The 13,414-nt window shown below is 36.5% G+C and overlaps 1 protein-coding gene across 9 annotated transcripts in view; it reads right to left on the reverse strand.

The window, feature by feature from the left end:
• MEF2A (myocyte enhancer factor 2A) overlaps positions 1–13,414 on the reverse strand; it is a 93,558-nt gene that overhangs the window by 17,709 nt on the left and 62,435 nt on the right. For 3 of the 9 annotated variants that reach the window (XM_054213653.1, XM_054213649.1, XM_054213650.1), the window contains exons 4-6: positions 11,071–11,220; positions 7,748–7,967; positions 7,506–7,565 (exon numbers count right to left, since the gene is read on the reverse strand). In XM_054213653.1, coding sequence (XP_054069628.1) covers positions 7,506–7,565; positions 7,748–7,967; positions 11,071–11,220 — 430 coding nt within the window. Of the gene's footprint in view, positions 1–7,505; positions 7,566–7,747; positions 7,968–11,070; positions 11,221–11,285; positions 11,418–13,414 lie in introns of all 9 variants that reach the window. The other 6 variants (XM_054213655.1, XM_054213652.1, XM_054213654.1 and 3 more) reach the window with 4 other exon arrangements.

Here is a 13,414-nt window from a genome sequence, read left to right on the forward strand (position 1 = left end):
TGTATAAACAATGAAGTTCTGTATAGCATTTTAGTCTATCCTATGATACCATTTCCTGTCCTCTGTTTTCAAGTATTTCGGTAGCTCGTGTGTTAAATCTGGACAGTGTCTTTCTTCCACACCCAATACAGTCATTTCCTGCAGCCCTTATTACAAGGCTCTGCCAACCCTGCAGAAACATTTCATGCTTTTAGTGGTGCTGTCAAAAACAACAAAGTCCTTGCCATTGCTTCTCTGCGCAGTATCGTTCAGCGGCAGGGCAGAGTCAGAGCATTTGTTCTGACAAAAGGCTGAGCATTTCTTAAAATGAATGTTTAGAAAAATATATTAAGAATGGGAGAAACAAAAAAATGTCATAAGTGTGCAATACTATGGGTATTAATCCAATGGCAGCCCTTTGTTATAAATAGCAAGCATTGAACATTTAGCAAACACTGAAGTATCTCTATTGGTTATTTGATGAATCACATGCTGGGGCTGCAGTAAGACTGTAGAATATTCATTGTTAATATGAAATTTAAAGCCTTTTTTCCTGTTAATAATCTAATAAGAAAATCAAATTACAAGTTAAGAGCGAAAGGATAACTAAGAGCATGGTATTTCTTAGAGTAAGGTCAGGAGCCAGAAAAAGATAATGATTACAGGATGATGCAACTATACGGCAGTTTGCCAAACTGAAGCTTCAATAACCCCATAAATTCTACTTACTATTTTGTATAATACTGAAATTGTATCTACCCCACCCACTATAGATCTCTCCCAAAGACAATTACTGTATGTTTAAAAACACTATCAAACTGAAAAATGGAAACAGAATATAAAATGGCACATAACTGCAAAATAAGACTACTGCTTTTACTTTCAAAGGAAGAGAGTTTTATTAGACTCAATCTTTAAAACAGACTATGAAAGCATTTTTGAAACACTTATTTGGAAAACAGACACCAATGCAAAGATGATAAGCTCTTAATTATATGAATCACAGTTTAATTAGATTTTATGATAACAAACATTGCCAATGTGCATTAGTCTACTTCTTGTTTAGTCAGAAAATGTTTAATTTTGAAATAACTTCTTTTCTGAAGCTAAATGTTAAAACCCACCCATTTTAACAATTGTATATTCTGCCTTCAGAAAAGTAATACAGCTTAATCTCATCTATTGTCCTGCAGCCCAAGACGTAGCATGCAATTACATGAGCCAGACTCATATTTCACTATATAAATCACATCAGCTGAAACAATGAACACACGTGGCTGGAAAGTACTCCATGTACTTATTACTACTCAAGGAATAAATTATAGTCATTGATGCCATTAATCTTTTTTTGTGGTTCACCTTTGGAGAAACTGAACGGTTATACAGAGTTTTGGAAGATAACTGTAGACAAGCAGCTAAGCAATGTAAGATTAAGCAAAAATAACAACAGTAGTAGATAAATATCTATGTCTCAAGTGACATCATACAGCCCAACAAATGTCACACAAGTAGAAGTAAAGAGAAAATTGTGTTTGCAATAAGCCATTGATTCACTGCATATGTAGAAGACTGGATAAAATCTATTTAAGAAAAACATTTACACGTAGGACCTAGGGCAGGGAGGGGGAACAAATGTACTGCAAGTTAATACAATAGCATTTCTATGCGCTTTAGATACTCAATTTTTTTTTTTTTAGTATGACAGCTTCAAGTGGAAATCAGGAAAGACAAACCAAACCAAAACAGCAGCATTTGCAGTTCATGCCATTTTCAGTTTTGCACAGAAATCACTGACGATTCTACCATCATTTCAAAAAACTGAAGTCCTCTGCTAGCTTTGCAAAGATTTTACTATAACATCTCAAGGAAGATGAAGTAAATGTATTTCCACTGATCCTTACCAATCAATACTTCAGGTAATACTATGACTAGAATTAAAGTATTCCTTTGACAGCAATTTAAGATTTTGAAACATGTCCGACTTAAGATTTATACTTCTAAGGAGGTACTTTAGATATTAAAGCACAGCAAAAAGAAATACAAATGACTAAATGTCAAGGGAATGCTCACTCATGTTACAAAACTAAAATCCCCCCCATTTCCCAGGTTGCTGGAAATTATTTTTTTGCCTAAAGCTACATAAAAGGAGACAATTGTCAAGGATATTTAGATTTTAAATGAGCCTTCTTCAAGACAAGGATTATTATTCAGAACGCAGCAGCAAACCTAAAACAAAGGCATACTGCTTTTGTATCTAAATGTTATTCAACTTTGTGTGAAACATTAGCAGTGGCAATTGGATGCCTTTTAGGTCCTTTTGTCAACTAAACAGTTCACAGTTAATGAAATCAGAGTTCTACTTTCTGAACTTGTTGACTTCTATGTATCTAAACAAATCCAACATAAAGAATGGTAAAGAACCAAGGACAGAACAGAATCATATGTTTAGAACATCTAAGGATGCGTGCTGTGGTAGCCTGGGCAAGGTGACATAGAAATGTTGAGACTTCACACAAACAGATATAGCGCAATACTTTTAACCCAGCTGGGAGAGTAATAATTTGTTATGTGTGTGGCAAATTCTAACCTGAATTGTCTTGTATCTCTTAGGAAATAACAAATTATGATAAGATAATGAACACACATAACAATGTACAAATTTCAACTAAAATCTAAGGGTACTTCAGGGGCTGAACAGACCGCATGCGGATGGGTGGTTTCCAAGGAGATCTGGCTACAGTTAAAAAGAACACCTCAAATGCTTTCTTCTACCCGCATATTTTTCATGCTGATTTCAGCTCATTTCTTGTGAGCTGATCTAATCAGAGGGTGATGGATGGATCAAACTTTGTTATGTGCTGACACCGTCTAGCAAAGGAAATGGGTTCAGCTTGCAGCCCTGTGAACCAGCTGCTCTGCAGTTCACTCTCCGTACCCCTTTTCCTCGCAGAGAGCTCGGAAGCTGTTAAGACTAAAGAGGCTGTTCTCAGTGTTCGTCGGGGATCCTTCAACTTCTTCCTTGAAAGAAGGGTGAAACACTGACTGTTGTATTTACCTGCATAATCTTAAAGATCAGTGCAAGGCAAAACATTATGCCAGGACTAACAATGCTACAGAGCAAGGACCTTTGTCCGCTGCATTTAGCATCAGTTGAACACACGTTAAGTCAAACTCCTTTCAATACAAGCTAGGAAGTGAGGAGCTCTGCCTAGTGAAAGACAACCTGTGACATATACTATCTGTCACACTGAAGAGAGAGTATAGCAGATCAGAAATACCCCCAGAAATGCATAACCGTAAGTAGCAATATGCTCAAGGTTTACAGCTGCTTTACTAAAGTGGCCATCTGCAACAACAGCGCCAAGCTTTTTCTCTGCTGCAGATCATAGAGACTGGGGAGTGGGGGTGGAGGGAGAAGAAAGTCTGTTTTCTTAAGGAAGAGGCTGATAGCATCGATCCAGTTTCAAGCAAAATTCCTGCAAGAGCTATGTTCTTCCAGAGTTACTTGGATACCTCTCATTGGAGTGTCTCTCATTTAATAAACAAAACAACATGAATAGAAAGGTATGCACAGAAAGCTGTTTTGTAATTGAAGCTTTCTGGTGTACTCTTAAGAACTGCAGCATGTTAGCCACTTGATTCAGACTTGTGAAAGAGCAAGCTGAAAAATCCTTTATCATCAGACATGTAGAAAAAGCTCTCCCAATCACCCAAACCCTCAAGACAAAGGGAGCCATTTACAGGTGTGGCCTTTCACAGTTCTGCCTTGACCCCTTTCTGGCACTATAGAAGCAGTTTACAGGTGCACGCCAAGCTGTCAGTCACGCCTCTGCACAATCCTTCCTGAGGCCAGGACAAAAGATCACACATGATCTAGACTGGCTCCTGTTAGGGATCCAACAGCTCACAAGACACAGTTTTTCAAGCAGGTATATCCTTTGGCTCTATTCCAAAGAAATTCAGTATTCTTAAAGTTACTTCACATTCCCTGAATCTGAAGATTAGCAAGGACATTAGAGAAGACGCAGCTCTGGAACAAAAAGGAGAAATTCAGTACTCAAGAAGACTTGATCTTTCTTATCCATTTTCCTGATGATAAAATTGTAAGAGGGAAGATAATTTCCCAGAAGAATAACTGGGTCCATAAACTGCATTACTGACCAAAAGGGCTACTTCACTGACAAAGAAATGTATAAACAAATAATATTCTGTCCTTGAAAGATCATAAAGACCTTCCGCTTCCAACAGCTCCTTCAAAATTAACTAGGTCTGGGAAGGATTTAGGGAGCTCATCTTAATCCAAAGGTCTCAGGGTTTATGGTTTTCATGCAACCTTGTCAATGAAGGCAGCTCGGGTCCCTTGCACAATTCTAGCTCAACATCATACACGAAAGTTACAGAAAATAAAAGTAGAGATTGGGTAACTGTGGCACTTCTTTTGAGCCCTTCCGATTCTCAGATTCTGCAAGGATGGGACAACTTCACCAGAAGTGTGCTTCACTGGCAACCTCTGGATGATTTAAGGTATAATACCGAATCTACTGGAACACAGCGAAGCAGACCTCATGACAAAATTGAAGGTGATCTATCCATCAAGTCCTTTCAGTTCCATTTCAAAGAAACTCTCTCCCATATTTGGGTACTCAGAGCCAGTGAGGCTATACTTTGCCTAATTAGAATCCACAGCCTTTTGAAGGCAGTAACACAGACGTGCAGCATGTGTTCAAGCCATGATGATGTTGACAACAAACAGCAAGTTGTACACATCCTAGTGATACGAGATTCTTGAAGCATATTAGAAGCTGAGCACAAACTGAACAGGGTTTAACACTAACCGTGGGCAATAGGATCATGAAAATTTTAGCTCCAAAATATTTGATCTAATTAACAGGAAGATAGCTCAAAAGCAAACGCTGTTATAATGCTGGACATTTTTCCCCTCTCAAAACTGATATACTTGCCAAGTAAAAATTTTCAGCAAGTGTTTTTTATGCGGTAGGTAAAATTTTAAAAATATTAAAAATACTTTTTTAGGGTTATGGCAGCTGCATGTGAAATAAGCTCTAATTATTATAAAATGATCAAAAAATTTTCTGTTCTAGACATAAAAAAAAACCACCTACCAATCTTTGCTACAACACACAGATATTTTTACTCAAAGTTATTTTCCACAGCAAAACTGTTAAATTGGCAGATTGACTGCTAAAGCAAATCATATCTATTCCAATCAAGTTACACAGGACTTGAGAAAGAGACTCATGTGAACTAAATGTGAACCATTTTCTGCAACACCTTTCTTTGAACTGGGTCCCAACTATGCAAGATAACCTTTACTTGCTTTTTACTCAGAGGTGAAGGTGTATAAGTATCTTTCGATGAAATGAGAACAAAGTCTCAAATGCTCAAAACTTCGTAATATCGAGTAAGACTTGTTTTTTTTCCTTTGTCTATAAGAATACCTGAGAATACGTGTATGCCAGTACTCCATCTTTATCTTTGACATCTCTCCTATAAATTGAGAGCTGCAAAATTGACACATGACTTGCCACAACTATATCCACAGGAGAATTCTTCCCAATCCTGAGAAGTTTAAAAGAAAAGACTGAAAGCTAAAATAAGACAGTATGGGGTTTTAAAGTGAATTTGACAATAAATGCAGCAAGAAACTAAAACCATTGTTGTCTGCAGACATAATTAACTTGATATACACACTTCAATGGCAGCTGCCAAGCTCAAATTGACAAGTTAGCAGATTTACTTAATCTGGTTATATATCGTTTCTTGATTTTAGTTGCAATTGAGAAGGTTACTGCACACCTGACAGTGTTTAGAAGAAGCCATGCCGTATCCTAGTAGGAAGTGGAGCTCTGACAACTTAGGGTACTCTGCGGCTTCGCATTCTGGTGTTAACCAGGTGTCTGAGTTTCGCTAGAGGTACTTCTTATAGATGTTCCACTGTTCCTGTACAGCCACAACTCTTACTTGTATGAAAAGTCTTTCTGGAAATGAGTGGGTATATATATATATATATATATAACATTTTGGGTGTGATGTTCTGGAAAGTAAGAGATAAGCGATGCATTTTGACTTTCCACATAAACTATTAATAAATGCAAGAAGGGAACATTTTACTGCATTAAATATGTTCACCAAGCTGCTGTAACTGGGTATTTCTGCAGTTTAATATTCTGTAGCAAGCACTGTAAACAACTGTTTTATTTGCTTATTGAAAGAAGGAGTTAGATCTGAGGCTGCTGTTATTAAAGCCTGATTTTGGTAAAGAGGCCTGAAATGGCTTGATAAACTTACTTAGTCTGACTTGAGAAACACTATGGAAATAACACCTGACCGCCACAGTTTCTAAAAATAGTAATCTTTTTTCAACTGTGGAAGTTTCTTCCATTTAAAATCTTGCTTACCCAATGGAAACCACACTTTTAATATTTCATATCTTTGCTGCACATAGCCAAAGAATGGATGAAGAGTGGAAAGTCAATCCTGTGCTTTCAGCCTTGTAGTTGCAGCATTTTTTTATTCATAAATTGAATAGCCTGACTTTGTCTTCAAAGAACTTCTCGCCAGTTGCCGCACTAAGTAGCCAGTGGGCAAATACTGAAAGGTCAACAGTTGCTTCTCTAATTCCTTGCTATGAACGCACACCGAGGAGAGTTATGCAAATTTCCAGAATCGACCTTCAATTACCAAGACATCTTAAGGAATGGAAGGAACATGAAGGAAGCGGGTGAACTGTCATTTATTTTGTCTTTCTGTGGCGTGATAGATTTCAAAGGTTGCCTGCCCTCTATCAGAGTACCAGATTTTGTTTAGGGGAGACAAACATTATTTAAATGAAAAAGTGCTATTATATCTTTTCACCGAAGATAAAAAAAAAATACTGTGGATTTTATTTTTGGCAAGATCACTAATTTGTTTTTGAAAGAAATTCTGATCATCTTCCAAAATTAAGACAGAACCTAGCTATCGGCTTCCAAAATTTATTGTTTTCTTTGTGTAACTGCTAGAAAATAATTAGCAAGATACACATGGCGATACAAACAATACAGTCTGTATTTTCTTCATTTTCATTGGCACCACAACCTGTATCAAACATCCAGGTCTTGGGAATACTAAAGTTGAGAACACAGCTGAGTTGTCTTTACTGTAATAGTTTAGTAAGCGCAGTGGATATGATACAAAGTAAGAAATTTGGCAAACATAAGATCTCTTTAGAATGCTGCAATTACACCTGTAGAGAAACACAGAAGGAAGAGTGTGCTAGTACTGAAAACCACTAAAATAAAAAATGAAAATATTACTGAAATGGAAAGGGCATGGCAGTAAAAAGTTAAGTGCCTGATAAGAATTTTACAAGACCTTACAATTAAAAGGTAACTAAGAAAATTATGAGCTTTGTTCTTCCACAGACACTTTCTCAAAAGAGTCAAAATAAAAAAATTACTTTTGAATAACTGTGGAACTAAAACCACAATACTATTTTTTCAACAAACACATGATATGACACTTACCAACTGGACTGGTACCAGCTCCATTTGGCACTGTGAGGTCAGCTGTCCCCAGCATTCCGCCTAAATAAAAAAAGCCAGAGCATTAAACTAACTTGCTGTCATTACAGTATCGTATCACTTTGTACTTCAAAATTTAAGCTACTAAAAAAAAAAAAGCACCAATACCATTAAGAACTTGGTTTTTTTAATAAAAAAAATAAAAGAGGGTATCAAAGGAAAACACAATAGTACTGAAATCTTACCTGCATTGCCAGTACTTGGTGGTCTCTGAGGGGCCCCAGGTGATACGTTCCGATGCAGGGTGGTCTGAGGTGGGGAGAGCATGGTCGTGTCCGTTAATGATGAACTGGCTGCCAGTGATGGGGATACGAGGGAACTCCCTGGGTTACTGTAGGTTAAAGTGTTGGGATTGGACACTGGAACTGTAACCGACATCGAGAAGTTCTGAGCAGGCAAGCCAGGCTGGAGGAAAGATGAGAAGGAACAAACACAAGACAACAGCATTAGCATTAACTACATTTGCAGAAATAGCACGTTGTAAAAATACACATTAAAGTTTGCCAAGAATTACGCAAGTAAAAAAAAAAATTAATTATGTTAGTTTTTAAACTATCAAGCATACAATTTTAAAACATCCATTTGTTGTAGAGTATGGTGTTAAACACTTATACATCATATAAATACAGTTCCAAAAGAATTACTCATAAAATACTGAAAGTTCAAATACAAAAAGTTGAAGATATTCATATGAATTCGCAGGCTCAGAAATACAACAAATTTATCAGTTAATTTGAATTATTACAAAGCAATGACAAGCTAAACATAGCTACAAATCAACAAACCATTGCACCTTCAAAATGTAAGCATAAACATGCACATTACAAAATAAACAGTCAGTTATTACACAAAAAAGAAGAAGTTAGTAATAACATTTTTTATTAATCACCTTGCCAAAATATTGCTACAAATTTCTAAAACTTTCTTTTTCAACACTCAAAAGAGTAAACAGATCTTTAGAAATTCACTAAGTTCAGTAATTTGAATTTAAACATTTCAATTGCCATTATTCTGAGCTGTGTTCCACAAAACCCTGCTTTGAATAACCACTCCATCTTTCTGGTTTGCAAATGTCATTTTTTTAAATCCTCGTTTTTACAGCGTTATTTAAAAGGCAACTATTTTTCTGAAGTATATATGTTTGTTATTCAACAACTATTTGAATCAAAAGCTTAGATGCCTGCCCATCTATGGTACTCATTTGCTTATGACTAACTTCTTCGGCCTTTGTCTCATTCCTATCCTTTGACAGTGATGAGAAACAAAAGGGACTATTTTCTTTCACAACTCTCATAATTACTGGAAACAAACCCATCACAGGTACAATTTAAGGGTAAAAATTCAGTAGCATTTTTTGACAGAAGAGAGGGATAATAGTTTTGATTTAGAGGTCAAATGCAGATCACAAACATTCATGACCTAGCAAGTATATTTAAAAAGATGCACTTTTGTCATGTGCAGCTTAAAATTTACTTAGAATGATCCTTCTGGACGACATTTTTGGTAGTATTAGAAATACAACAGTAACTATACTAACAAAAAGAGCATAATACATTTTCTACAAGAAACAAAATCTCTCACTAGTGAGAGCCAATGACACTGTCCCTACTGAAGCATTCCTAAGAATAATTATCAATTTTTGGCACAGACGGAAGGAAAAAGTAATGAAGCACAGTGACGTAATGCCAGCAAATCATTCACAGTATCTAACTAATGACAAGCACTACTGGTATTTGTTTTCACAGGAATCTACTTCAAGAAACTATTTAGTATTTACAAAAAAAGGTTGATTTTAAACAGCATGCTGTCAAGTAACTCAAACTAAATTTGAGATACCTGAAATATGCTTAAAACAATGCTAGAAGCAAACAGTTGGAACATTTTTTCTATAGGCTTCTCAATATAGAACTAATAAGTGACAGCTTTCCCCCACACCTTACAATAAAGGCTGCGCCTCTGCCCATCTATGGTACTCATTTGGTTATGACTGAATTCTTCACACTTTGCCTCATTCCTATCCTTTGACAGTAATGAGTGCACTAGAACAAAAGAAATTATGTTCTTATACAGGCCCTTAAATACTGGAAATAGAACCATAACAGGTCCGATTTAAGCTATAAATACAGAACCATAGAGCTAAAAAATAATGTTGCCTTTTCTATTTACACTGATGTTCACACAGACAATTCAGGCTGTTCATGAAGACCACAGAAAATCAAGGGTGAGCAGTTTAGCTGTATCATACTGAGAAATTAGGCCTGATGATGTCTCAACACAGAAGCGCTGGATATCAAAAGCTTCAAAACAAAACAGGAACAAAAGATATTGGCTTCATTCAAGCATAAAGAACTTGCTAAAAGAAGTGATGCTGGGTGTCATGACCGTCAGTTTGCTGTTAACTCCCCAGAGATGGTCTTATTGCTCTGAACAATGAAATAATTTCTATAATCAGCAAGTCATTTGGGGACGCACTACACAATTACCCCAGGGTCTGTGCCGATTAACCTAGCCAGTCCATTTACTTTAATTGCTACAAGATTGGCAATGTTAAAAAATTCAAAGGCTGCGGCAGGGCTCTGTATTAGTTTTCTTAGAAAATACTTCCCCTGTAATACTCAACACTAATTGGTTTTTGTAGGTAGAAATTAAGTGTCATGAAAAACATGCAAAATTTACACTACTGTTACCCTCAAACTTCTTGAGTTCTAGAGGCCATTAATTCTCTTCCAAGAGTCCTTCTCCACTAAAGCCTTAGACCCCCAAAACTGAAGAGGATATATGATACTGAGGAGAATGTGAACAATCTGCCCAGTACATACGTGGGGTTCAGACTTTTTTAATTAGGTAGCACTAAAATGAAGAACAATCCTCTGATCACACTATAGAAAGATATGATCTCCTATCCCAAAGCAATTAAGTGACTTAAGGCTGCAAATGGATCAGGCACTCGGGACAAAATTATTAAGGATCTTTTCTGTGCCCATGGAAGTACCTATTGGCATCTCAACAAGAGTAAGACACCAGTCTTTTGGGGCTCCGATTCGGCAGAAGTCTCTGTCTAGTCTTCAGCAAAATAAAATTCCACTGATTTAATGACAAAATTAATCCAATTCTATTTGCCTGCTTGTAAAAGACTGTAAAATCCTGATTAGCAGACAGATAAACAGCTACAAGATGTAAATAAACTATCCTACATCCCACTCCAAAATCTGTCTTTATAAAAATATTTTAGGTAGGATTAGGCAATGTAGCTACGCTCCTGAAATTCAGAAACGTTACTTCATGTTCACAAGGTATGAAAAATTGAGAGCGTGTGAGAGAAGCTATAGATAAATCTTCTTAAAGATAAAATGTATTTTAACGAGATCAAGTATCAGCTTCTCATTTTTCCTCCAAAAAGATATATTCCCTTTTCAAACTATTACATCCTCTTGTCTTTGCAGTGGTTTTCAGGAGTAAGCAAACACCGTGAAAATTCTCATGCACGTAATAGAAGCACAAACCATACTTTAGTACTCACTGCGATTTTATGATTCCGCATCATATTATCAAACTCTTCATTAATTTTTTTATATTTTTCTTCTGTATGTGGCGTGAGCACATATGAAGTGTCAGGGTCCGGGCTGTCGCACCCTCTGTGTTCCTTCTTGTTCAGAGCCTAAATAATGAAGTTAATAAAAAGGATCAACAAATAAAAAGTAGAGATAAAATAAAAGTACTTACAGGGCCTCGCTTGAAAATAAAATCACTATCTTCATTTAGTTTGCTGAATCTGTCCTCCGATAGTGGACTGTGCTCAAAGTAATCGTCAGCATCAGGGCTCTCACAACCATTAAGGCCTTTCTTTCTTAAGGTCTGAAATACAATTGGAAAATTCACATACAAATCATACTAACTTGCCAAGAAGTTCTGTATACTACTGAATCATTCAGAGCCACTGAAACTACATGGAACTTTCACATACAAAACTCACTGTTCAACAGACAGGCTTAGTCTTTCAAAATAGCGGCATTGTACACAGAGAGAAAAGGTTCATTTGGAGGCACAGACTCTTCCAGGTGCCACCTCACAGGTAACTTTCATGTCTCCACTGTTCCATACAAAACCGTTTTTAGATACTGGCTGATGGAGTTACCTGACATTCAAGGAACATTCAAGCCTATGGCAAAGGAGTTGATGTCATCACTGGTAATTAACAGCCAGTTTACTGGATCTTTAATAAATTGATTTTAGCATCCCAATTTTAATATTCACATTTTAAAGAGCATACAGTTAAACTCTGAGAAACACAGCGGCTAAAATTTTCAATCAAATTCAAGAAGTGCAGTACATGAATATATGTAACAGCCTCAGTAGCTCATAAAGGCAGGATTTTCCTGCACTTCTGTCATCCTGCATGATAACGAGAACTGCAAAAAAGTATAAAAAGAAATTACATAATCCCTCTCTAAAATGACTTAGTTTGCTAAATATAAGTTTTTTCAGACTCCTTTACACTTGCTTGATGCAACTGCTTTATTGGGCTACTTCCTGTTTTCTGATGGAGAACTCACATCAACATCTCCTGGAAAAAAAAAAAAAAAAAAAAACCACAAACCAACTTGTCTGCAATCTAGGCATTACAAATAAGCTACTGAAAGAAAGGATGTGAAACTACCGGTCTCATGACCAAATTTTGAAAGATATTTGTATTCCTTGTTGATTTTCTTTTTCACCCTATTACACAATCAGAAATCATTCTTTACCAGTTCTCATTTATAACGAAACAAGATTTAAAACATTACCTATGGAAAAGTCTTCAATGTTTTAAAGAAGTTTCAAAAGGAAAGCAATATAAATTTTTTAAGAAGTACACATTAGCAGTACATAAGGCAGCAGTGGGACTATACAGGCATGACGGGGGTTGTGTGTTTCCTTTTTGTGAGAAGTTATCTATATTCTATGAATTTTACAGTAAAAATCCTAAAGATTTGAAATCTGCAAGCTGACATTCTCAGCACCAAAAGGAAATTACGTTTGTTTTCCTATAGAAGCTACGTTTCCATAACACACTGAATTTCAGATTAAAAAAAAAAAATAAACCACCAACTATTTTGTTTTAGACTATAGTATTCATCAGCATTTTTTCTTGAAGTGCTATCTAGTAATTTTTAGTACAATAAAAAAATACAAAAGACTTCCTCACTATTCATACATATGCAAAATACTGCCTATTTCTATTTCAGTTTTAAAGCAGTACTTGAAAATTCAATTATGCCGTCCAAAATTCTTTAATATCACAGGTCACCATAAGCTATAATTCCTTCTCAAGTTTCTTGGCTTGCTCCGCGTATCCCACACAGTATCTGGAACTCCCACAAAAATGTAATCACTAAATCAGCATATGGGGAAAACAGGTGTAGGTTCCTCCAGCACCTGTCACAGCACCAATCCTGCTCCTCTGCCCAATCAGCTGGACACGGATAGGGACTTGGCCATACAAGGGCCGGCTGTTTGGCCTCTCAAGGTCGGAGCCTGTTATCCCTCTCCCAGCCCTTCCTAACAAGTCAGCCTGCCAGTCTTCCACACTTTGATATCAGTAGGAAAAATGTTAACACTGTATAATCTGGATTACACTTAACCCCCGCAACCCACAGAAATCTGTAAATAGAATCCAAATACGTCTTTACATGGTGCTCAGCGTCCCTGTATGCAGCATCCAAAACACAATTAGAAGCTGTATTTAGATACTATAAAGTATCTTGCAAGAAATACACGTACCGTCTAGTTCACCTCCTTTCAGAAAAAATTAGAGCAATTCTGACTATTGCAGCATGGGAGTTTCATTAGTGCTCCTTTCAATATTCTAAAAC

This window comes from Rissa tridactyla, chromosome 9 (genome assembly GCF_028500815.1).
Source record: "Rissa tridactyla isolate bRisTri1 chromosome 9, bRisTri1.patW.cur.20221130, whole genome shotgun sequence".
In the NCBI taxonomy this organism is placed as follows: Eukaryota; Metazoa; Chordata; class Aves; order Charadriiformes; family Laridae; genus Rissa; species Rissa tridactyla.